Source organism: Paraphaeosphaeria sporulosa (genome assembly GCF_001642045.1).
Source record: "Paraphaeosphaeria sporulosa strain AP3s5-JAC2a unplaced genomic scaffold CC84scaffold_3, whole genome shotgun sequence".
NCBI classification, from domain to species: domain Eukaryota; kingdom Fungi; phylum Ascomycota; class Dothideomycetes; order Pleosporales; family Didymosphaeriaceae; genus Paraphaeosphaeria; species Paraphaeosphaeria sporulosa.
Window position 1 is genome coordinate 2,700,937 of NW_017253362.1, and position 21,494 is coordinate 2,722,430.

Consider the following 21,494-nt stretch of genomic DNA (forward strand, 5'->3'; position numbering starts at 1 on the left):
TGTGCAAACTCCTTCCTCGTACAGTCTCTTTGTTCATTACATACGGATTGGAGCACAGATTCAGCTGTACCCTCTAGCACATAGCATGCGTTTTCCTGTTGCAACATGGAGTAGAGAAGTGTATCTGATGGACAGCTCGCTAGATGCGAGACAGAATGATGTTATATTTCCCCGTGATGTCTCCTAACGCCAGCAATGCCGATGTATATATACACAATTTACAGCTGCAGATGTCTCGAACCGTGCTCTGCAGTGACCAGTATGGGCAATCCTTCGATGTTCGCGATGGTCTCAATCCTACTGCTTGCGCGCTGCAACGGCCTGCTGCACGCTCTGGGTGGTGCTCGGAGCATTCGGCTGCGGCTGCATCTGGACGATTGATCGCTTTATGGGCTCGTCGGGGACCACGACATCGTCGAACTCGTCCTGAGAGATGACGTTGATGGTGTACGTGTCTGCAAACTGTGAGAATGGCACAAAGACGCGGCGGGCAGACCGTACAGATTCCAATGACCATTGTGCATATAGCGAAGCCCGTGATGGTGTTCTTGATCAGGTACGGGGCGCGAGCACGCAGCAGCGCGGGCGACTGCCGCATCTTCTCATCGTAGTAGGTCGACTGGAACGGTTTACTGCCACTGTCAGCATCGCATGCCGTGCCAGAGCAGACGCGCACTCACTAAGGCATGGCGGCTGCTTGTCGCGATCAACTTCTCTGCGGGGAAGCGTCGCATGTCTCGCCGTGATCAATTGAGGCTTCGCGCACAGGCCGCCTTGGCACCCGTCCGTCGCTCTTTCCCGAGCACGCGCCAGCGCTGCGACGTTCCTTCCATCACCCTCGTTGACGTAGAATGCACCACTCCCGTTCGCACGTTCCTTCAACTTCTTTCCACGACAGAAGCGGCCGGGGGTGAGACTGCTCCAAGCGGAGGACATCAGAGCTTGATTGCGCGCGTTCGCTGGCCTGTTTAGCTGCACCGGCGCGTGTTCGTCACCCATCTTTATCGCAGAAACAAAGCCCGTCGCATCGTGCACTGCTGCCCACTACACCTCCACTATGGCGAACACTCACCTAGAGCATGCGCGCTCGCTTGCGCTGACCGACAGCAAATACTACCCCAGCTTGATGCCCGGTGTGCTGCCGCTCATCGGCCCCAATTCAAATGCCTCGCTGGAGGTGCAACGATTTGGAGCCGACTTCCTAGCTGAGATGTTTGCGTCGCCCATGTGGTCTGCAGAAGCGAAGCAGCCCATAGCGTTGCTGGTCCTCGACACCCTCAAGTACTATTTGGATGAGGTGCACGACCGCGGCGTCATCAAGGGCGCGGTCCAGGCGGCAGCTTCCGTCTATCCTCTGGTATACAGGCACACGTAAGTGACCCCCACATGCTAGATAGACTTCGAACTGCGGCAGCACTTGTGGAGGTATGCGCGATCACGCTGGAACCTGCCACTGTCCCCCGTAATTGCGCGCTTGAGAACGCTGTCTTATGTTTGAATTTGATTGCAGAATCTCCGACCCAAACGACAAACAGCACTGGCAGACCATGATCGACATCAAATCTAATATACTGAATCGGATGAACACCGCCCCTCCAGGCGTCCGAATATGCTGCGTCAAGTTCGTGCAGCAGGTGGTGCTTGTGCAGACACCAGGCGTGATAGATCCTAGGGTACTATGCCCACACCCACGGCCACACGCGCAATCAGCTCACACAGTACAGCGGCCCGATCACAGCGACGTCTCGCTCGCCCTCGTACCCCGCGATCATCCGCTCTTGACATACGTACACCTCGAGGCTGAAGGGCACGGCTTGCTAGATCGACTGCTAGATATCATACATGGAGATCATAGGTCAGATAGCATGGCACTGGGTGGCGGAACATATCTGACGGGATACAGTGATGCGTTGTTGGTCACCTCTGTGCTCAACAGCCTGGGTGTCTTGATCCATCGACGGCCTGTCGTTGCAAACAAGGTCCTCAACAGCGTGCTGAACTTCAACCCACTCAAATTGGCAAACTCGCCCATGACACCCAAGAACAAGGTCAGCATGAAGGCCATAGAACGCACAACGCGAGCTCTGCTTGTGAACATCCTTAAGAGGTATGCTCCGCTGTCAAGGCATTTCCGTGCATCAAACTCACCAAATCAGGAATACCACTGAGCGGCCAAATGACCCCAACAATGGTCGGATACAACATTTCTTGGAGCGTATGCATCGTATGCGACACGACATAATGGAGGAGAGCAGCCGGAAGCGGCCAGCTCCCGCTGAACCTACTAACGGCTTAGACCCTGCAAAGCGACAGCGTTTGGCAGCTGAACCTCCAACGCTCGCCGCAACAGTGCCCCCTCTCCCTCCTGGTCCTGTGAGCTATCGTCAGCTGTACACCATAGACCCTGAGAACGCTGCTGCGAACTTTGATGTCAAGATGTTTCAGGATCCTGCACTTGTTCAGCAGATCCTTATACCTATTCTGCAGTCGATTGACGAGAAGAAACTTCTTGAAGCTACCAATGTACGTGAAACCCCACATAATTGCCAAGACGTGGCCAACTTCCCGTGGGTGCGGAGCTTCCGGGTCAGGCGTGAACGCGCTCTCACGTGACCCTCTGCATTGGGAACCACCACGTAACTCCTACACATTGGGTTTGTCTCATGATATATGAACGCCGCTAATACAATGCTTCTTCGCAGGTCGTCCGTAGTCGCTACCTTACACTTAGTCATTCCATGTCGAGACAACAGCCTCTTGCACCTGTCGACGAAGACGAATACGAACCAGACGACTACGAACCTGAGGATGCTGAGCAAGTAGCGAACAGACTTGACAGCACCGGCGATATTACACACGTTGCACCAGCAGCTTTCAAATTGCCTGAGGCACCTCGTCTCTCCGTCGAAGAGGTACAGCAACACGGCGAGCTCGCGGTACGGCGCACATTCGGCTTAATAGGCGAGCTCGAGGAGAAAGGCAAGGCCACAAAGGGTGGCTTCAACCGCCTCGCGGCCAGCGACTACGGTCGGGACGCCTGGATTACCATCGCCACCCGACTAGCTACCCGCGCAAGCGCCGGCCTAGACGACCCAAACGATGGCATCAAAGACGAGTACGCCGTGAAGAACATCAAAGGAAGCCTCTCCGTCAGCGAATCAATACGAGATCTGCTCTACGACTACGTCATCCGCGACTGGAAGAAGCGCATCGATGTCGCCGTCTCCTGGCTCAACGAGGAGTGGTACAACGACGCCATCCTCGCGCAAACCGCAGCCGCATCGTCTGCGAAATCCAGCACGAACGGCATTACTCCGCCAAAGGGCCACTACCACCGCTGCGCCCTCCGCCTCATCGACGGCATCCTCCCGTACGTCGCCCCCCAGGACAAGGGCCTCATCCGCCTGTACTCCGAGCTGCCCACCCTCGACTACGAGATCCTATCCCGCATGAAGACCATGGCGCAGGACCCCGAGCGCGTCGGACTGGCGACGCAGGTCCTGCAGTATTTGCACATGTTCCGGCCGCCGGTCAAAGATGTCGTGGTGCAGATTGCGGCGGAGCTGTGGCGCGAGAATGACCGCGCGAAGCCGAAGGCGGGGCAGCTGCTCAAGGTGTGGAGGCCGGAGGTGCTGGCTGAGGCGGGTGGTGGGGAGGTGAAGATGGAGGAGGCGAATGGGAATGGCAATGGGAATGCGGTGGTGGAGGTGCAGGCTGCTGCGTAGGCGCCATGGGAACGCCTAGGTGAGCAGCGAGCCACCCACCCATGTATCGGATTGATCGGGCGGGTGGATACGCCGGGGACGGAACGGGAAGAGATCTGTATCATGACCATGTACACTTATGTTGCTCCTCTGGACTGGCGGACGGGCGGAGCTTCTTGGGTAGGCATAGCGGCGCTTTCGTGTCGTGTAGCAGCGGGCGGGTTGTGCTGTGACAGCACGGGTCACGAAATACCAAATGTAAAGTGTACATTTCGATGATACCATGTGCTCTTCGTGTTCTTGGCCTCGGCGTTCAAGTGCAGGCCACGTTGTCGCGGACTTTTTTGTAGAGCTGCAGAAAAAGGGGGTGCATTGCTAGGGGAAGGGTGGTGGTAAGGGGTGGTCATGTTAGGTAGGCAAGCAGCGTTGCGAGGCTAGGGTGATGTTGCTGGGCAAGGGGCATTGCCGGGGTTGGAAACGATGTAACTTGTTTGTGTGCATTGAAAGGGCGGGACGATTGCATCATGCAGTATGCAGCGTCTCACAGCATGAATCAACAGTCGAACGCTGTGGACCAAGCTACTTGACTTGATTAAGAGATGTGTATTGTCAAAGATATCTACAAAAGAAGGCAAACTTTTCCGCTCCAAGCAACCGAGTCTTAGACCCGGCACAGCCGCCCATCTTGCGTCGGGATCCCGCGGTCGCCGTCGTCGACCACCCACTCGTCGCTGCCTACGCCGTGGTGCACGTAGAACAAGCCCGTGGGATCCCACTTCTTTTTGAGCGTCGCCAGCTGCGCGTAGTTGTCGCCCCAGAAGTCTTGCTTCCAGTTGGTGTTCCACGGATCCGCCTCGTTGCCGTACTCGCCCCCATTCGGCGTCACCTTCCTCAGGGGCCCCATGATCTTGTTCGCGAAGTCATCCGCGGCCTGCTTGAGTCCCGCCGCGGTGGATGGGTCCGCAACCCCATTGATCATGAGCACCATGGCTTCTTCCTTGCGGAAGGCCGGGTTGACGCTGTTGATGATCTTGTCCTGGGTCGCGGGCCGCTGGTTGTAGATTGTGATGACGGGGGCTGTGTCGATGGCGCCGCGGATCGCGGACCACGTCTGGTTGCGCAGAGTCTCGGTCGCCCAGTTGTCGGTGGGGACGAGGCGGACGCCGGGGGTGCCGGCGGTGCTGCCGATGTGGAAGTCGTCGTCGGACCAGCTGGCTTGGTAGGCGGGGTAGAAGGTGTCGTAGTATGTGGCGTTGAACTCGTATTGGATGCCAAGTGCGGTCAGTTTGTCGAAGAAGGGCTTCAGGATAGCGTTGGTCTCGGCGACGGTCTTCTTGGTCGCGAAAAAAGGGGCCATGGTGTACAGGTAGCCGACACCGGCATTGATGATGGTACCGTACGAGTAGGTCTTGTTCGCGTTGTAGTTGGGGATCTCGTCCCAGAAGAACTTGAGCGCCTCCCAGAATGGCTCGGGACCAGTCATGAAGGAATTGAAGCTCCAGGTAGCGACCGTCACGGGAACTTTTTCGTGGACCTTGACGACAGCTGAGGTAACGATGCCGAAGGTTCCGCCGCCACCGCCGAGCAGAGCCCAGTACAAGTCGCTGTTGACCGTCGGCGTCGCAGTGATGAAGAGACCACTAGCAGTCACGACCTCGAGGGCCAGAACCTGGTCGGAACCCATTCCGAAAAGCTGCATCAACGGGGAGTGGCCTCCGTTGGCAGAATAGCCACCAAATACGCCGACGGTAGGACAGATGCCCGCAACAGCAGACACGCCATACTTGTCGGCAGCCTGGTACAGCTCGTAGCCCTGCACACCAGCTCCCACCTTGAAAACAGGACCGCTGTAGGTGGAGCTCTTGTAGTTGTTGATGTACTGGATTCCCTTCAAGTTGTGCGTCCACAGGCTCAATGCGCCTCTTCCGGTCGACCTTCCATTGTAATCGTGGCCAGTGTTCTTGACCACGAGGCGGAGGTTCGAGCTACGTGCAAAGTTGACAGCCAACTGAATTTGAGCCACATTGGTCACATGGACAGAGTACGCAGAATAGCCGCCCTGGGTGCAGTTGCCGTGCGATGCAACGTCGCCAGGAAGCAGGCATGTGGGACCAGTGTACAGCGGAAACATCATGGAGCCGGGGTCATTGTAACTTCAAATATCAGACTTGAAAATTGACGAATCTCAGGGAAGTCTTACTGGAGCTCACCGGTTGTCCAACCGGCGGTAACAGCAGCGCACTTGTCGGCGTTGTAGTTGTCGAACTCGGAGTCCTTGTAGCAGTACGAGGCAAGCGGGACAATTGGCTCCAATGCCCCACCAAGCAGGAGATCAAAGATGCCCCAGACAAGCTTGGCAGGGTACAATAAATCTCCAGGCGCAGACTTGCACTTGGCCAGGCGGCGCTGGCGTTTGGCGCGCTCGGACAATTGCGTTGTGGTGTTCTCGAAGGCGAAGAGATGGGCGTATTCCTCGATCTCCGGGGTGTTGACAATGTCAGCGACCACAGCGTCCGTCAACTGAGTCGTTTCCTCCTCAAACAATGGCACGCCCGCATCGGTGGAGTCTGCAGGCACCTCAGTCGCAGCAGGAGCAACTGCGGAAGAGATGGACGCAGGGACAGAAGGCACGGGCTCTTGGGCTCTCACGAGCACAGCGGCCAAAGAGAGGACGAGAGGTGCCAGCATGCTGAAGGACGGCCTGCTGGAGATGCTGCTGGAGGCAAAGACGATCTTGTGCTCGGCAGGAAAAGCTCCATTTTTGCGACTCCCACTCTATTTAAGATGGCAGAGCAGCTGCAATGGGATGAGCGCAATCATCTCTCCGGCCATCGCGACATGTTCGGCACTTGCGCGCTTGCTGGGCCAGTGGGCCTGACGGAATCGTGGGGCGAGTCAGTACGATATCGAGTGGCGAAGCCACGCCGCGCACCTGCACCCAGAGCCGCAGACAGATGGAGATGGGCGCCGACTCTGTGGGCGCACAGTGCCTGGGCCGAACACGTGAAGCGCACGCGGCTCGGGCCTCGCGTTCCCATTTGTGGGCTTGGATGTACGGGACCCTGAGGGGCCTTGATGCGCCTGCCGTGCGCCCGACGTGCAGGTGAGCACTCTAGATCCCTCCAGGCACCGCTGCTGTCGGGACATGTCTTGCGGCCTGGTAGATTGATGCGAACCTTGTTCTGCCCGTGGTTTCTGCAAAGCATCCACGCTGGTACAGAGCCTGTCGAGAAGCGAAAGCGACACGTCCCATCCGCATTTCGACCGAAGGAACGCATGGGGCGCAATCGAAGAGACCCCACGCAGCTAGTGGCAGCCTGTCGACATGCCGCTTCGTGTAGCGCCATGCCCCAGTCGTGCTAGTGCATTCGATAGCCCATCTCGCTTGCAGGACGACTACTCCATGTGGAAACACCCAAATGATACCAGCCGCAAAGCCATGCAGCCCTGGGCGAGACCCCTCTTCGAACATTCGACAGACAGCTCGCAAAGCCCATTCGAGGAAGAGGCGCGGTGCTCGCGATCCGGGACGCCTTCTACCGCGGCATCGGAAGCTACCCGCTGGTGTACACGTCTGTAAAGCTGCACATGTTGCACGCAGCACGCAGCCATCGAATCCTCGAGCAGAGTCTCATGTAGACAACGGGATCCTCCATTGGACTTGCGATTGCAAGCTCGCAGAGCATCGGGCCATCGTATCCCGAGAACCCGGTCCCCTTGCACTGATCCAACTTTCTCTAGGGTCTGTAGACGGCTGTCCTGCCGCGTCACTAGTCCCTGCTTGAGATCGCAGGGGAACTAGCCGCCGCACTAACTCACCAAAGCATCAACATCCCGTCCCTACACGGCCGCTTGCTCCTGAACCATCATGGCACGCCGCCTTATTTGCAGGGAGCCCCTCCCTAACGCATCCTCCTCGCATTTCTCTCAAGGCCAGTCTTCGTATCCCGCCTCGCTTCCTCCGGAGGATCAGACCTGCGTCCCGCGGAGAGAGCGCAACACGTTTCGCCATGGTTGTCTTGCAGGCCGTGGCTCGAACCTAAATCTTGTTGCTCCTCCCTTGCGTGTGAGTGGCTCTGGAACCCCGTGAGTGCAGCCGACAACTTGACGCTCTCGCTAGGCACATGCACAAGCGATATGTAATAAACGTCTCGTGCGGTCGTACAACGAGGGACTGTATACATACATGCGCTGCAGGCCCACGTCTCCATCGTAACGGCCACACGACACCATGTCGGCCCCGTTGACGCCGGGCTCAATGCCAGGTGGCGGCATGCCCGTCTTCAACCCCAACCCAAGCAAAGGTCTGCAGCCCCTGCTCATCGCGCTGCTGTATCTCTTTCCAGGAATCGCAGGGCTGGTTGTCGCTGTAAGGATTGTGAAGAAGCGGGTCGATCGCACGCTTGGAGGAGGTAAGAACTGCGCTGATCTTTGCTGCGTTGGTGGGCAGAGTTGACGATCACAGACGACGCACTGATTGTTCTGGGGTGGGTGCTGTCGCTGGGGAACAGCATCATTGTACATTTGTGTAAGGACACCGGTACCCGTGTGCCAGTTGCGGAATTGACCGGATGCAGATTCGCTCGAGATGCGGACGGGTTATCACGACCAAGATGTGAATTTCATGGCGATAGACTGGGTGCGCGCAAACAAGGCATGTTTGATCTGATCCACCACATCCTCAGCGTCTCTAACAGCGGAAAGTTGCAATTCGCGCTCGGCGCCGAATACAACCCTGTCGTCTGCATTGTCAAGATGTCCTTCCTGTGGTCTCTACAAAAACTTCGATCGCCAAACAAATGGATCCAACGCTCCCTCTGGGCCATCCAAATCATCAACCTCATCTACATGATCATATCCACCTGCGTCGCACTCGTTCCCTGCCTTCCCCTCCGCAAGAAATGGCACCCCGAGATCCCCGGGCACTGCATGCAAGGCGACAAATACGTCCTCGGCAACGTCACCATCGTGCTGGTCACCGACGCGCTCGTTCTGCTCATGCCCTCCTGGATCATCTGGGACCTGCAGATGCCGCTGCGGCGCAAGGTTATGACAATCTCCTTCCTGTCCTTCGGCGTCGTGCTTATCGCCGTCGGCATCGCGCGCATGATATGGCTGTACAACGCGTTCCTTGGCAAAGCGAAATCCTACTCGGTGGAATCCGCGTACTCGGCTATCGAGTCCAGCATCGCCATCGTCGGCGCATGCGGACCCACGGTCAAGTACATTCTCTCGAGCTGCGTGCCGTCGCTCGCGTCGACGCGCGCCTCGAGCAAGCGCTCGGGATACAACAGCAGCGCGCAGGCACATGCGCAGAGCGCTGCAAAGCGCAGCGGCACGGGCCGCTCAAGAAAACCTACGGATGGGTATGACGATCTGGATACGTTTGATGTGACGGGCGAGCACTACGAGATGAAGAGCGACTGGAAATGGACAGGAAAGCAGGAAGCGGATGCGCGGAGCGACGAGCAGGAGATTACACGCGAGGTGAGCGATGCGCATGGGGGGATTGTTAAGAGCGTGGAGTGGTCGGTTTCGTCGAGGGGGGAGGACGACAGGAGGAGGGGGCATAAAAGTCAGACGGATGTGAGCACAGAGCCGGCGCATGTCGTTTAGCAATGGACAGGATGTTTTTTGGATTTAGCGTAGGGAGGCGTACACGGTGGGATGGGAAAAGTAGCGTGGGCCGAGGGTTGCAGCGAAGTGAAGCTGTATAACGTTTGAATGTTCTCAACGACACGAGCAGAGAAGGAGTCACCACTAAAGAGCCATTGAAAGCCATACGACTTGATCGCGATAGCTCTTGATATACAAAGACAACACATCATGTTTTCACCTAGTGTACATCTGGACGTCCAGACACAGAGACCATTTCCAGCGGGCGGTGTCAAGTCACTGCAGTCACTTCACCTCGCCTTGCCTCAATCATTCATCCACCCGCCCTACTCCTATCAACTCCTCTATATAAGTTTTTCTTTTCCAAACTGCGCTGTAAAATCAAACAAAAAATCAAATTCTTGGTTTCTCTGAACCGGACTCCGAAGTGGCTTTTAGTTTTTGCTAGATTTTGTATTCGGTTACAAGAGACGGGGTGGCGGTTCGAACACGCCTCTCGGCGCCATCTGTAACGAGCGTAATCGAAGATGCCGATAGTCAGCCATGTGACCCGCAATATCTACTCGAGTGCTGTTTCCAGCACAACCCCACTAAACTGACTTCTTCGTCCTGCTCTGTGACTACAACTCATCTACAAACTTGACAACCGCCGCTTACATGTCCTTTGCATTGGTAGCAAAGTTCTGCCCAAGCACACTCCCTCTTGGAAATTGTAAGTCGTGGTCGTCCTCTTGAGCTTCGGAAACGCCTCTCCCGCAAATCCCGTGCGTACGTATCCTTGCAATCCCCAGCATAGAAGAACAGATCCCTGCAGGCGCCAACAGCAACTTCCCCGCAAACTTATCCGCGGCGGTCGGCTGCGCGAACACAAGGACGAAGTCCATCGCAGAGTGCGGCTGCGCGATCTTGAAAGAGTACTCTGCAGCGAGAATCTCACAGTCCCCCGCTCCTAGGAACAACTCCGTGAAAGCAAACTGTTCCGCAAACGAGAACCACCCGTCATCAAACATCCCCACGAAAGTAATCCGGAAATAGAACTCTCAAGGGAAGCTGATTGGTGAGCACACTATACTTCCTTCCTCCGTGGTTATGCGTTGTATTCCTGCATTACCTTGCGTTTCTCCCCGCCGACCACCGAAGTCTGGATATACTCTGGGTCAATGATACCAGCCGGAGAAGTATCGTCAGAAAGGGGAATGACGCCAATTCTGCGTGCTTCTGCCGCGGTGAATGTGCCATATACGTCCACGTCGTCATTTTGGTCCATGTCGGGTACCGGGAATGTGAGGTTGAGAACGTAGAATACCGTCGCACTGATGAAGAAGCCTAACACGATTAGTGGTGCACGCAAATAACTCTGAAGTATCAACACGTACCGATAAGGAATGCCATATAGTATAGTTGTACAAGTGGTCTCGGTGGGCTCGGGTCCATGCGAACCGTTACGATAAGTCCACCGATAGTCGGCGCCCATCCGCAGATCCACGCTGGAATGGTTCGCCAATTGATGCCTTTCCAAAAGTAGTATATGGAATCGTCGGTCCGGTAGAGATGACTGAGTCTCACTCTTCGCTTGCGGAGGATGTAGTAATCGCACGCCATTATCCCCATCATGGGGGCAAGGAATACTGAGAAAGAAGACAGGACAGAGATGAACGTCGTCGCACGGTTGATTAGCTGCCAGGGTTGGACAATCCATGCAGCAAGAAACGTGATGATAGCTCCCCGCCGAATATCGATATAGCGTGGAAATAGGCCGGCCAGATCGATGCCACCAGCAATGGCATTGCCGCATATGTTTTCAAACATGGCGGTAAATGCAAAGCCAGCTGACAGAAAAAACACTCCAGCGCGTGCCTTCGACGATCCATTGCCGCTATCCATCATGACCATGAGTAAATCCGGAGGATTCCAGTAGATCTCGCCGTAAATTTTTTGTGCGGCTGCAGCAGTGACCAATCCGATCAGCGACACTAAAATGCCAGTGATTAAGCAACTGGTAATGGTACCGATAACGTAGTGCCTGCGAGCTGAGGCGTATCGCGAAAAGTCTGAACCGTTTGTAATTCCGGCCGCGAGGCTGCCAACAGATTGATTGATCCCAGCCATGATAAGCCAGGACGAACTCCAAGATGATCCAGCCGGGATCTGCTGACCTGTTTTCCAGAGAGGCCCCACGCCTTTTGCGACGGTCAGTGCCCAGATCATCCACGCCAACATACCCACGCTACACCAGGTACACACGATGAGGAACGGGATCTTGAATTTCTCCGGTCTAAGCCACAAGAAAGGTGTTGAAAGAAACCAGAAGACCACGAAGCCGACGAACTCATAGGTAGTCGTTGGCATGTCTGGGCCGAATGTGTTTTCAATCCGGGCAAATGAGGGCCAAATCGCGGTAATACAAACCGCGCATAATCGGCCACCATTCCAACATTGGACAGCATTCCAGATGAAGTTCAATAGAATGCGCTGCAAGAGAGGGATGTAGCTGGCACGCAGTCCCCACGAGTATCTGTTTTGGACCGTAAAGCCGATATGCCACTTGAGACCGGCCCAGGCAATCAAGGTGGAGAACATGGCAATGAGCATTCGGCCAACGACGATGACGAGCATAGCCTGGCGTACTGAGAGGCCCTGGGCTACGCATGATTAGGACAAAGCCCATCTTTTATTTCCATTGGGACGTACTTAGATACGTATTCGGTGTCTGCCAATTGGCCAAATTCAGGGATGCGATTGACCAGAAGCCGAAGAAGTTGAACCAGCCCCAAGTCCTTCTCGACGGCGGTAGCGGAATGAGATCGCGATTACTCCACGCATCTGTCTGCTCGTGGTGCGCTGCATCACCCCGGAGCCGAACACTCTCATTCAAGCTCGCAAATCGCTGGCGGATAGCCATGATTCTACCTGGTATCAGAGCGGAGGGAGACGAAGAATTCGACAAGAGTACCGCATGTGGCATCCGATGATCTGGGAACGGGACGCATGATAAGAAACATTGGGATGGGTTGAAGTTGCGCTTGGCCCAACGTGCAGATCAGCAGTCGTGATACAAGGAAAGAGCGAGTGCGGGGTTCTATGTTATCCAATCGATAACCAATGTAACAGTGAATGTGATGGCTCGTCGAATAGGAATCAAGATGTTCCCTGCGATGCAACGGTTTGGAGTTTACCCCACCCTCGGAGTTTTGCCGTCCGACCTTCAGCTGTCACGTATCTTATCAGATCTTTCCGAGCTGCTTGTTCGCCTCTTTCCACGCGGTTGCTTCGAGACAACAGTTTACACCATGCATTCTGCGTCTGGGCAGAGGAATCTTCGGATTGGCGTGGATGTCGGTGGGTGAGTGATTACGTCGCCTGTGCACGCAAAGCGACTAACAGACTCGAGCACGAACACCGACGGAGTAATTCTTGATCCCGCAAAGTCGCAAGAGATAGGCAGGGGCATTGTCGCGTGGTAAGTGAGAGATGCCAATAACGCAAGCCTGGGATGTCAATACTTGGGCGTTTCTTGTGGCGCATCACTGACCGAGGTCGTAGGCACAAAGCACCAACGACTACTGATCCGAGCCATGGCATCGCGGCAGCAATCACGACGATGTTCAAATCTGCATCGATTGAGCCATCATCGGTAGCTAGCGTTACCATAGGAACGACCCACTTCGTCAATGCAGTGATAACGAGGGATCGTACACGCCTTTCGAGCGTTGCTGTCATCCGTCTCGGCGCTCCTTTCAGCAAACATGCTCCACCCTGCATTGACTGGCCAATCCCTCTACGCAACATGATCCTCGGGCATCATGCCCTGCTTAAAGGTGGTCTTGAAGTCGACGGCAACCTCATCTCAGACATTCAAGAAGCTGAAATCGTTGAACAATGCAAGATCATCAAAGAGAAGAGAATCCGTAGTATCGTCATCAACGGAATCTTTTCGCCCATCGATACGGTAGAGAGGCAAGAAGAAAGAGCGGCGGAAATCGTGAAGAGGGAATTGGGCGATGTCGATGTCGTCCAGAGTAGGACTGTAGCGAACCTGGGATTCCTGGAGCGGGAAAACGCAGCCATCTTGAATGCATCCGTGCTTTCTTTTGCACGACGAACAATAGCTTCATTTCAAGAACCCATCAAAAAGCTTGGTTTGGACTGTCCTGTCTTTATCACCCAAAACGATGGCACACTTCTTTCCGGAGATGCAGCTGCACAGCTACCAATCCGCACGTTCAGCTCAGGTCCAACGAACAGCATGCGAGGAGCTGCGTTTCTGGTCGGAAAGCAGGACCATGGCGAGCCAATGATGGTAGTTGATGTGGGCGGCACCACGACAGACGTGGGGCTACTCCTTGCCAACGGCTTCCCAAGGCAACAAGCAGCATACTCGGAGCTTTCTGGTGTCCGAATGAACTTCTCTTATCCAGATGTGAAGAGTATTGGCCTAGGCGGTGGTTCGCTCGTGCGCAGGATAGAGGGAAAGCTGCATGTAGGACCGGAGTCCGTCGGCTATAAGCTTCCAGAGAAATCTTTGGTGTTTGGCGGAGATGTACCGACGGCGACTGATTACATAGTCGCGGCAGCCAAGGACCTTGAAATCGGTGACCCAAGGAAGGTTCGAGGACAGCTGGCAGGCGATGACATTGATGCCTTCAAAGTGGAAACGAAACGCATGCTTGAAGAGATCATCGACACAATGAAGACCTCTCCCGAAGACCTGCCTGTACTGCTCGTCGGTGGAGGTGCTGTAGTCGCGCCCGACGAACTGAGAGGAGCAAGTCGAGTCATCAAGCCAGAGTGGTCCGGTGTTGCTAACGCAATCGGCGCTGCAATGGCACGCGTAAGTGCGGTAATCGATACGGTGAAGTCTACCGAGAAAAGAAGCGCGAAAGAGCTGCAAGCCGAGATAGAAGAGGAGGCCAAACGCAAGACGATAGCAGCAGGCGCATCAGCAGACTCGGTAGAGGTCGTCGAGGTAGAATCGCTGCCGCTGCCATACATCGCACACAAGACTCGCTTCATCGTGAGAGCGGCCGGAGACTTCGACTATGAACGATCAGCTGACTTTGCTACGTTGCATGTCAACTCTACTCACCAAGAGGATATAGAGCCAAGCTATTCGCCGGGCAACAATACTACGCCATCAACTGAAGCGATGAGCGTCGAACACGACCCCGCGGTGGATATTGATTTTTCACGCTACAGACCGAAAGTGACAAAGCGAGAATGGCATATTTCCGAAACCGACCTCCAGTGGATCACCATCGGCTGCTACATCCTGGGAACAGGCGGGGGCGGCTCGCCTTACTCCACCATGCTGCGAGTGCGCCAAATGCTGCGAAAAGGTCAAGTTATACGCGTTGTGAGTCCAGATGACCTAGCGGATGGTGACCGGATAGGGAGTGGTGGCGGCGCAGGGAGTCCGACGGTAGGCATCGAGAAGCTCGCTGGAGACGAGTAAGTTTTATATCCTCCCAATCAACACGTATACGAGATGCATTGTTGACCCAACACGCAGGATGATGGATGCTCAAGAGCACATGTACAAGCTCTTTCCCGGCGGACGCGCCACACACATCATACCGTTAGAGATCGGCGGTTCGAACGGGCTTCAAGGACTCGTGCTAGGCGCATCGTCCAACATGAACATTCCATGCGTGGATGGTGACTGGATGGGACGTGCGTATCCTACAAAGTGGCAAACAACTCCTGTTGTATTCGGCGAGAGAGAGATCGTGTTCGCGCCCGTCTCTGTTGCAGATGGGAATGGCAACGTCTTGTACATGCCGACTGCGACGAGCGACTTGAAAGTCGAGCAAGTGATCAGAGCGGCGTTGAGTCAAATGGGAAGCCACGTAGGCACCGCCGATGGCCCTGTTACAGGCGCCGAGACACGCAGATGGGCAGTCGAGCATACGATTTCGCTGTCGTGGAGAATCGGTCGAGAAGTGGCTCGCGCGCGGAAAGAAAATCACATTGATAGTGTCGCCGAGTCAATTATTGACGCTGTGGGAGGACCAGAGACGGGACGTGTCGTGTTCAAAGGGAAAATTGTCGGTGTAGAGCGCAAGCTCTGGATGGGCCACATCTATGGCGAGGTCATAGTTGAGGGCACTGAAGGCACAGAGTTTGCTGGCCAGATCAAGATCCCCTTCAAGAATGAGAACATTGCTGCAGTCAGGCTCCATGAGGGTGTGGAGAGCAAGACAGGCGACGAGAAGAATGAGGATGTACTAGCTATTGTGCCAGACCTCATCTCGGTCATAGACGCGCAAAACGGCGAGGCCATCGGGACACCTGAATATCGCTATGGGTTACTGGTACTGGTTATTGGCATCACCGCGAGCGAGCGGTGGACTACTCCTAGGGGTATCGAGATAGGGGGACCGAAAGGATTCGGGCTGGACCATCTGGAGTATAAGCCTTTGGGCAGATTCGTGAAGCCGGTCAGCGTGATCGATGAGTATAATGTAACACCGTAGGGGGTAACCTGCACAGTTAGACAACCGGATAGAACTAGGTGAAAGAAAAGATGCAATGCTGCGCAAAATCTAGGAACAGATTCTATACCACTTCAACCACTTTATGCTTGACGCCCGAGTACAGCGGCTCGATGATCTTGACCGCCGCCTCGTAACTCGTGAAGAGAATGCCTCCACTAAACACGGTTCTGCCAAGCCTCATTGTTGTGCCCTTCCAAAAGCCTCGAATGCCGTAGTCGATCAATACACTCTTCACGGCCTCCGCTGTGCTAGCACCTTGCGCAGACTGGCTTCTAGTCTTGATGACATCGAAGGGTTGCGTCGTTAATGTAGTGACAATACCAGCAACTGACCCGTTGGCAAAATTCACCAGGGTATTCTGTTCGATATTCCTCGTCTTTTCGTAGTCTTTCAGAATGTTGTATGTTCCCATTCGGAATGCGGTCGCCGAGGCTTGCTTCAGCGTCGTCCCAGCGAAGCCACGATACAAGCCTAGAATTCCATGTTCGTGCCAAATAACCCTGGTGGCGTGAAATCCGGACCGGAATCGTTTCTCATTGCGGGCATCGTCAATCAGAGCTGTCTTGATGCGTTCTGTTGGAGTGACCGCTGTGATACTGGCGACCACACCGGCTGTCATGCCAGCGAGTAAATTGCGACCAGGTGAAAGCGTGCCCGTCTCCTTGTCAGCGAACGCATGCTTGATCTGATCGAAGAAGAGAAATCGCACTCCGTCCTTCGCTATTGATCCCTGGCACACGTTGGCATTTGGTTCTATCCTGCTGTTCGGGAATGTCTCGGAAAACCAGTTCCGACATATGAGGTAATGGAATACGAGGATTATCACTAGATCAACAGGCCAAGGATGTGACCTCTTCAAGAAACGAAGGAAAAGGTTTCTTACCACTACGAGAGCGGCACAACCTTTATACAAAGCTCTCAGACCTTCTGTCTGGTAGACATGTGTGACTACCCGAAAAGGATTCCGTGGTGTCGGGATGCCTTTCTGTTGACGTAATTGCACTCTTGTTTTCGCGAATTCCATAGGGTACTGGAAAGAGACGCTATGTCAAATCTCATACTTGGTTGATCGTCATCTTAGTTGGAGTCTTACACTCGTGAAAGCTTCGACGCCGCCTGCTACACCGCCGGCGGCGAGCGAGACTAACGGCGGCGTTTGCGAGTCCTAACAGTCAATTGTCAGTGTCAGTATAGATGAGCATGAGATGAGACTGTACATTTGAGGCAGACACCATTGGATCGCGAATTCTGGATAATAGGTAGAAGTATAGATGTCAAGTACGCGTAGCTAGGAAAGCTGCAGGCATTTGTTCGTAACCGAGAGCCGAATCAAGGGTTAGCGCATCACAAATTCGTCATGTCACGTGCATTCGCGCTTCCCAGTCGTCAACACTCCGTGTCTGCAAAACACCATAGTATTTCCATTCACTTCTCAGGTACTACATGACGCTTTCGTGAGGGTCGACGGTTGGGGGGCGAGATATAACAGATGCTTGCGCACAGAGAGCCTTGAGATTGTTGTCGGAGTTGTCCAGCGCACTGCGTTCCGTCGCCATGTTTGTGTGGTCGTCAACTGGGAACCTGTCCAGTAGTAGTGAATCGGAACGAGCAAACGCTTCTGTGTTTATATAAACGCAGGCGGTAGGAACGCTAGTCTCTGCGCACGTGCGCTGTGGTGAATTGAGAGACGTGTCGTCGATTAAATGAAGCAACTTCAACATAGTCGCTATGACCAGTAACGCTCGGGAACCCTATGCTAGTCTGGATCTGTATACTACAATACAGATCAAAGTGACACCCAGAAAATCTCACGAGAGCCCTTGATTCTGACTACATTTCGCCGATTTCCTCGTGGAGCACGAATAACCTTCGATGAGGAGCTGAATTAGAAACTGGGTGATATAAAGAAGTCTTGTGGACGGTTTCTGAATGCTCGTCAAGAAAAGAAAGGCTGCATGCCGACAATGTCAAGATGTGGCTGTTTGAACGGGCAAGCAGTATCGCGACTCTTACCTGGACTGCCATTACGTGGACGTGTGGATGTCAAACACAAGCCCGTTGACAGCTCACGTTAGATTGAAACCTGATTGATTATCACAAACTGCGGTGCATGAAGAGAAGCAACGGAAGGTGCACTGCGGCACCGTTCGAAATAATTTTCTTGACATGCGCCATACCGTACCTACATAGGTACACCAAATTCAGTCCGGGTTCACTCTGAACTACTGCCCGATCTTTATGTATGGAAAGCGCAGGGGCCTTGATATGAACAGCTGAGCTGTCCTTACCGCCGTTATGCTGCCTTCCGCTTCTGTGAGTCTATGACCAAGACGCCTTCACCTACATTTCACCAAGCTCGGCCACATTTCCCGTGCATTTGTACCCAATTTACCGTTATCATAAGCACAAACACTCGCACAGACAATGAGTAACCACACAGTCGGTCGTAACCACTGCTTGCGAGTCGCATTTTACACACCTTTCGAAGTTCTCGAAATTATCAAGCGCCGCGTCGGAAGTATGAATGAACCAGTCAGCCTGGGAACTACGTTGCTATTCTGCCTTTCAGCGTGCGGTACGTGTCTCGGCGAAATGTTGCTACATCGTACAGCTTCGAAAGCGCGCGCTAATAACCCTTCTCTAGCGATCTACTTTATCTGCAGTATGACGATGGGGTCTTGGTCGAAGTCCAAGACCACTAAATCGCCCAGCGACATCGACTTCATCGCCAGCATCATTGAGAATCGCGAGCGAATAGCACGAGAAGAGGCAGATCAGCTTAATAAGCTCAAGTTTGTGGAAACCAAGGCAAACGGCGAGTACGAAGACCTGCCTGACTCAGGCAACGATCGACGGGCGAGACATAAGGGGTCCGGGAGGAAGTACAGCTACTGGGCGAACCAAGCAAGGATGCGCAGGAAGCAAGCTGCTGGAAAAAGAAGGTTTGAGGCTCTCGAGAAGCACCGTGAGATGATGTTGAAGTCGGGCGCGAAGGCGGGCAAGGAGGAGGAGAATCTGGACTGCCGGTGAGGTGGAGGGATGGGAAGGTATCGACCGTATCGGCCTGATGTAGCATTTCATGCGCCACTACAAGCAGGCACTCACTGGTTTTCGGTGTATGAGTACACGAACCCAGTTTTCTTTTTTTCTTTTTTTCCAAATCAGATATCGTGTAGCTCAATACAAGTGTACATTTCTGAACCATGTTGGTAGATCAATCTACCAATCTAGACCTGCGATGTACTGAAGGTCGTCCACATTGAGCCGATCCACCCCGGAGTCTACAATCTGCTGCCAGCTATCCTTGCCCGGGATATCCCAATATCTCACTTTGAACCCCTTAGAATGCGCCTCATCCAACTTAGTCTTCGAATCCCCAGAAATAGGCAAACCTTTCGGCACTGCATCGCTCCACTTCGCGCTCGCGTAGTAAGCATTCGACGAGTCAAAGCGCGACATATCTTTGTGGATGACAGCATCAACGAAGATCGCGTGTTGAGGGTTCGTCGCATCAGAAAGGGCCTTGGCGATGGGAGATGGCGCAGATGAGGAAAGGTCTTTTATCGCGTTACCAGTGGCAACGATGGTGACGAGACCCTGCTTGAAGCTGCCATCGTAGTGGCTAAGGTAGCCCGCATCTCGGAGGGGTTGGAGATCGGCAACAAGCTGATCCCACGCTTTGTCTGCGTCGGAGCCGCTGTTCTTGAAGTCAATCAACAGGGAAAGCGGTTGGTCGGGCTTCGTAGGGAATACTGCCTTTCGCTCGTCTATAAGCTTCTTCAGGGGGTTGACGTAGAGATTGACGAAGGTCTGGCCGTTGGACCCGGAATCGGTGTGTCCAACAACGAGCTTCGTGCTGTGGACCCAGATGTCTGCTTCCACAGAGATACAGCCGGCGCTTAGAGCGGAGTATAGCGCTTTGTCGCGGGTATAATCATTGTGCGAGTGGCATGCGAAGGGAGTAACATCGTTGAAGGCATAAGTTGGGAAAGGATCCAGCGTGTTGCCCTTGCCGCCGTCACCCAGCGCAGAGATTGCTCCAGTCTGCGTTACGATCTTATCCACCGAATCGGAATTTGGAGGGAACTTGTTCGCGAGTGCGTGGTAAGAGACAGCATCGCTTCCAACTTGCCAAGTGCCTCCTTTCGTGTCCTTGTTTCCTGGTCCGTAGCATGAGTTGCCACTGGTGTTCTCGGAGAGCTTTTTCAGATATTGTTTGCAACTCTCAGCTTGCTAATGGATCAGTTGTCGCTCGTTTAATCATATGCTTCCTGCCCTTACCGTTGACTAGATGCGTACTGCTCTGTTTATTGTGTATCTCAAAGTAGACCCAACCATTCAGCCCAGTTGTCTCAGGGTTGCTACCGTAGTCAAGCCAGACGCGTGTTGCCATGGAGGTGTAAGCACCTGCACCTACTGAGACGCCCCCAGCTTTGTTGCAGAACGAATCGACTGCGGTGTTGTATCCGACCCGCTGCACAGTTCCGTGATTTGTCTTCACATCATTGATAGCCATCCAATCCGGGCCACAAGATGATATATAGTTGGATTGTGCTTGAGCTGCAGGGAGCGCAAGGGCACTCTGTGTAAGAATAGGTCAGGCTTTTACAACGAGCAAGTGATGGAATACATACAGGAACCAGAAGAAAAGCGAAGTAGCGCTGATTGGGGAACATCCTGTCGATACCCAGCACGCGATGCAGTCACCTAAATGCTAGAACAGCGGTTTTGGATTTGCCGTGACAAAAGATCCGGAGACTCCTGGGTTCGCAGCTTTTGGACTCGCTACTAGAGCTGCGCAGTGTATAGTTCGATGTCCGAACAAAAAACATAGAAGGAACTGAACAGAACAGTGACCATGGTATCCTTAAAACGAAACAGAAAAGAGATCGACATCGTGAGGCTGTGTCAAGGCTAAAGACGGACTTCCAGATGTGTCCTATGAGGACAGCATCACTCCACACAAAAGTAATGCCTCGGTGCGTGAGCAACAGCCAATTAGGACCCACTGCTGTGTTTGAAAATGGCGGTTTGTGCATCGCGTGGTGATATTCCTGCCCTGTTCGAGGCAGCGGAGATTGTCGTTACGGCAGATTACGGCCCCGCTTGGGGCGTTAATGCACAGCCATGAAATACTACACGTGTTGGATCCCATTGTGAGAACGCGATCTGTGTGATTGCTGACGGCATAAGATCGTTTGGGAAAGAGAGCTGTGGGGCTGCGCCCTCTGTTCATGGCCCCGTATCATTGTGCTCTCTGGATCACAATCCGTCTTGGTATCTCATAAATGTCTCTTGAATGTGACTGTCTTTCACTGATTGTGGGGCGTTTGGGTTGCAGACTTTGTGGAAATCTTAGCGGATGCAAACTCGACGCACTGCCTGTGAAATTTCGCATTGAAATGGTGGGTCATTGACTTCCATTTCATCCTTCGGACCATCCAGCATTGCTGTGTTTTTGATGGCTCAGAAGAAGTGCATTTGAGAATTTGACATTTCTCTGGCTCGATGGACCGGTCTCCAACACGGACTCTTCAACATGCATGCATCGCTATGCACAGACTGTTCACCAAGATTTGCAGTTCTCATGATTCGAAGCTCGACAATGTCTGGCTGACCGTGGCAGCGGTTCACCCTGGTGCAACATTGCAGTGCCCGCGCTGTAGATGTCCGCGGACTG

At 53.9% G+C, this 21,494-nt stretch overlaps 8 protein-coding genes across 8 annotated transcripts; 3 read left to right on the forward strand and 5 right to left on the reverse strand.

The window, feature by feature from the left end:
* Positions 1-86: 86 nt before the first annotated feature.
* On the reverse strand, positions 87-721 carry CC84DRAFT_1162684 (uncharacterized protein). Its single transcript, XM_018178063.1, has 3 exons — positions 681-721; positions 502-632; positions 87-455 (listed from the first exon to the last, which is right to left on the reverse strand). The coding sequence occupies exons 1-3, from the start codon at positions 686-688 to the stop codon at positions 298-300; spliced, it is 297 nt and encodes a 98-aa protein (XP_018039208.1). The 5' UTR covers positions 689-721; the 3' UTR covers positions 87-297.
* Positions 722-951: 230 nt separating this feature from the next.
* CC84DRAFT_592788 (uncharacterized protein) lies at positions 952-3,836 on the forward strand. The gene is made up of 6 exons (XM_018186802.1): positions 952-1,371; positions 1,511-1,673; positions 1,725-1,855; positions 1,904-2,107; positions 2,157-2,523; positions 2,703-3,836. Exons 1-6 carry the CDS (start codon positions 1,058-1,060, stop codon positions 3,723-3,725), a joined length of 2,202 nt encoding a protein of 733 aa, XP_018039209.1. The 5' UTR covers positions 952-1,057; the 3' UTR covers positions 3,726-3,836.
* A 437-nt stretch (positions 3,837-4,273) lies between these two features.
* On the reverse strand, positions 4,274-6,859 carry CC84DRAFT_1115624 (FAD binding domain-containing protein). The gene is made up of 2 exons (XM_018175431.1): positions 5,905-6,859; positions 4,274-5,857 (listed from the first exon to the last, which is right to left on the reverse strand). The coding sequence occupies exons 1-2, from the start codon at positions 6,390-6,392 to the stop codon at positions 4,366-4,368; spliced, it is 1,980 nt and encodes a 659-aa protein (XP_018039210.1). The 5' UTR covers positions 6,393-6,859; the 3' UTR covers positions 4,274-4,365.
* A 1,284-nt stretch (positions 6,860-8,143) lies between these two features.
* Positions 8,144-9,544, forward strand: CC84DRAFT_592844 (uncharacterized protein). The gene is made up of 3 exons (XM_018186803.1): positions 8,144-8,232; positions 8,282-8,358; positions 8,409-9,544. The coding sequence occupies exons 2-3, from the start codon at positions 8,293-8,295 to the stop codon at positions 9,318-9,320; spliced, it is 978 nt and encodes a 325-aa protein (XP_018039211.1). The 5' UTR covers positions 8,144-8,232; positions 8,282-8,292; the 3' UTR covers positions 9,321-9,544.
* A 429-nt stretch (positions 9,545-9,973) lies between these two features.
* CC84DRAFT_1194879 (NCS1 nucleoside transporter family protein-like protein) lies at positions 9,974-12,222 on the reverse strand (the record flags this gene model as incomplete). Its single annotated transcript, XM_018181371.1, has 4 exons — positions 9,974-10,239; positions 10,488-10,646; positions 10,697-11,962; positions 12,012-12,222. 4 exons carry the CDS (start codon positions 12,220-12,222, stop codon positions 9,974-9,976), a joined length of 1,902 nt encoding a protein of 633 aa, XP_018039212.1.
* Positions 12,223-12,610: 388 nt separating this feature from the next.
* On the forward strand, positions 12,611-15,793 carry CC84DRAFT_1174263 (hydantoinase; the record flags this gene model as incomplete). Its single annotated transcript, XM_018180087.1, has 4 exons — positions 12,611-12,663; positions 12,712-12,780; positions 12,864-14,768; positions 14,830-15,793. 4 exons carry the CDS (start codon positions 12,611-12,613, stop codon positions 15,791-15,793), a joined length of 2,991 nt encoding a protein of 996 aa, XP_018039213.1.
* CC84DRAFT_1115627 (tricarboxylate transport protein-like protein) lies at positions 15,705-17,091 on the reverse strand. Its single transcript, XM_018175432.1, has 4 exons — positions 17,032-17,091; positions 16,908-16,979; positions 16,698-16,844; positions 15,705-16,544 (listed from the first exon to the last, which is right to left on the reverse strand). Exons 1-4 carry the CDS (start codon positions 17,047-17,049, stop codon positions 15,876-15,878), a joined length of 906 nt encoding a protein of 301 aa, XP_018039214.1. The 5' UTR covers positions 17,050-17,091; the 3' UTR covers positions 15,705-15,875.
* A 1,942-nt stretch (positions 17,092-19,033) lies between these two features.
* On the reverse strand, positions 19,034-20,490 carry CC84DRAFT_1204102 (uncharacterized protein; the record flags this gene model as incomplete). Its single annotated transcript, XM_018181881.1, has 3 exons — positions 19,034-20,043; positions 20,096-20,396; positions 20,449-20,490. 3 exons carry the CDS (start codon positions 20,488-20,490, stop codon positions 19,034-19,036), a joined length of 1,353 nt encoding a protein of 450 aa, XP_018039215.1.
* Between the last annotated feature and the right edge of the window lie 1,004 nt (positions 20,491-21,494).

What these genes read in the sequence shown, in the direction of transcription:
- CC84DRAFT_592844 (XM_018186803.1), top strand. Translation starts at nt 8,293, where the DNA reads ATGCGGACGGGTTATCACGACCAAGATGTGAATTTCATGGCGATAGAC. An exon ending in ACTGGGTGCGCGCAAACAAG is followed by an intron (nt 8,359 to 8,408) that starts GCATGTTTGATC and finishes AACAGCGGAAAG; the next exon opens with TTGCAATTCGCGCTCGGCGC.
- CC84DRAFT_1162684 (XM_018178063.1), bottom strand. An exon ending in CACAATGGTCATTGGAATCT is followed by an intron (nt 456 to 501) that starts GTACGGTCTGCC and finishes CACAGTTTGCAG; the next exon opens with ACACGTACACCATCAACGTC.
- CC84DRAFT_592788 (XM_018186802.1), top strand. Translation starts at nt 1,058, where the DNA reads ATGGCGAACACTCACCTAGAGCATGCGCGCTCGCTTGCGCTGACCGAC. An exon ending in CAGGCGTGATAGATCCTAGG is followed by an intron (nt 1,674 to 1,724) that starts GTACTATGCCCA and finishes CACACAGTACAG; the next exon opens with CGGCCCGATCACAGCGACGT. An exon ending in AACTTCTTGAAGCTACCAAT is followed by an intron (nt 2,524 to 2,702) that starts GTACGTGAAACC and finishes GCTTCTTCGCAG; the next exon opens with GTCGTCCGTAGTCGCTACCT.
- CC84DRAFT_1115627 (XM_018175432.1), bottom strand. An exon ending in GCGTCGAAGCTTTCACGAGT is followed by an intron (nt 16,845 to 16,907) that starts GTAAGACTCCAA and finishes GTCTCTTTCCAG; the next exon opens with TACCCTATGGAATTCGCGAA. An exon ending in GTTGTGCCGCTCTCGTAGTG is followed by an intron (nt 16,545 to 16,697) that starts GTAAGAAACCTT and finishes AACGTGTGCCAG; the next exon opens with GGATCAATAGCGAAGGACGG.
- CC84DRAFT_1115624 (XM_018175431.1), bottom strand. Translation starts at nt 6,392, where the DNA reads ATGCTGGCACCTCTCGTCCTCTCTTTGGCCGCTGTGCTCGTGAGAGCC. An exon ending in TGGACAACCGGTGAGCTCCA is followed by an intron (nt 5,858 to 5,904) that starts GTAAGACTTCCC and finishes TGATATTTGAAG; the next exon opens with TTACAATGACCCCGGCTCCA.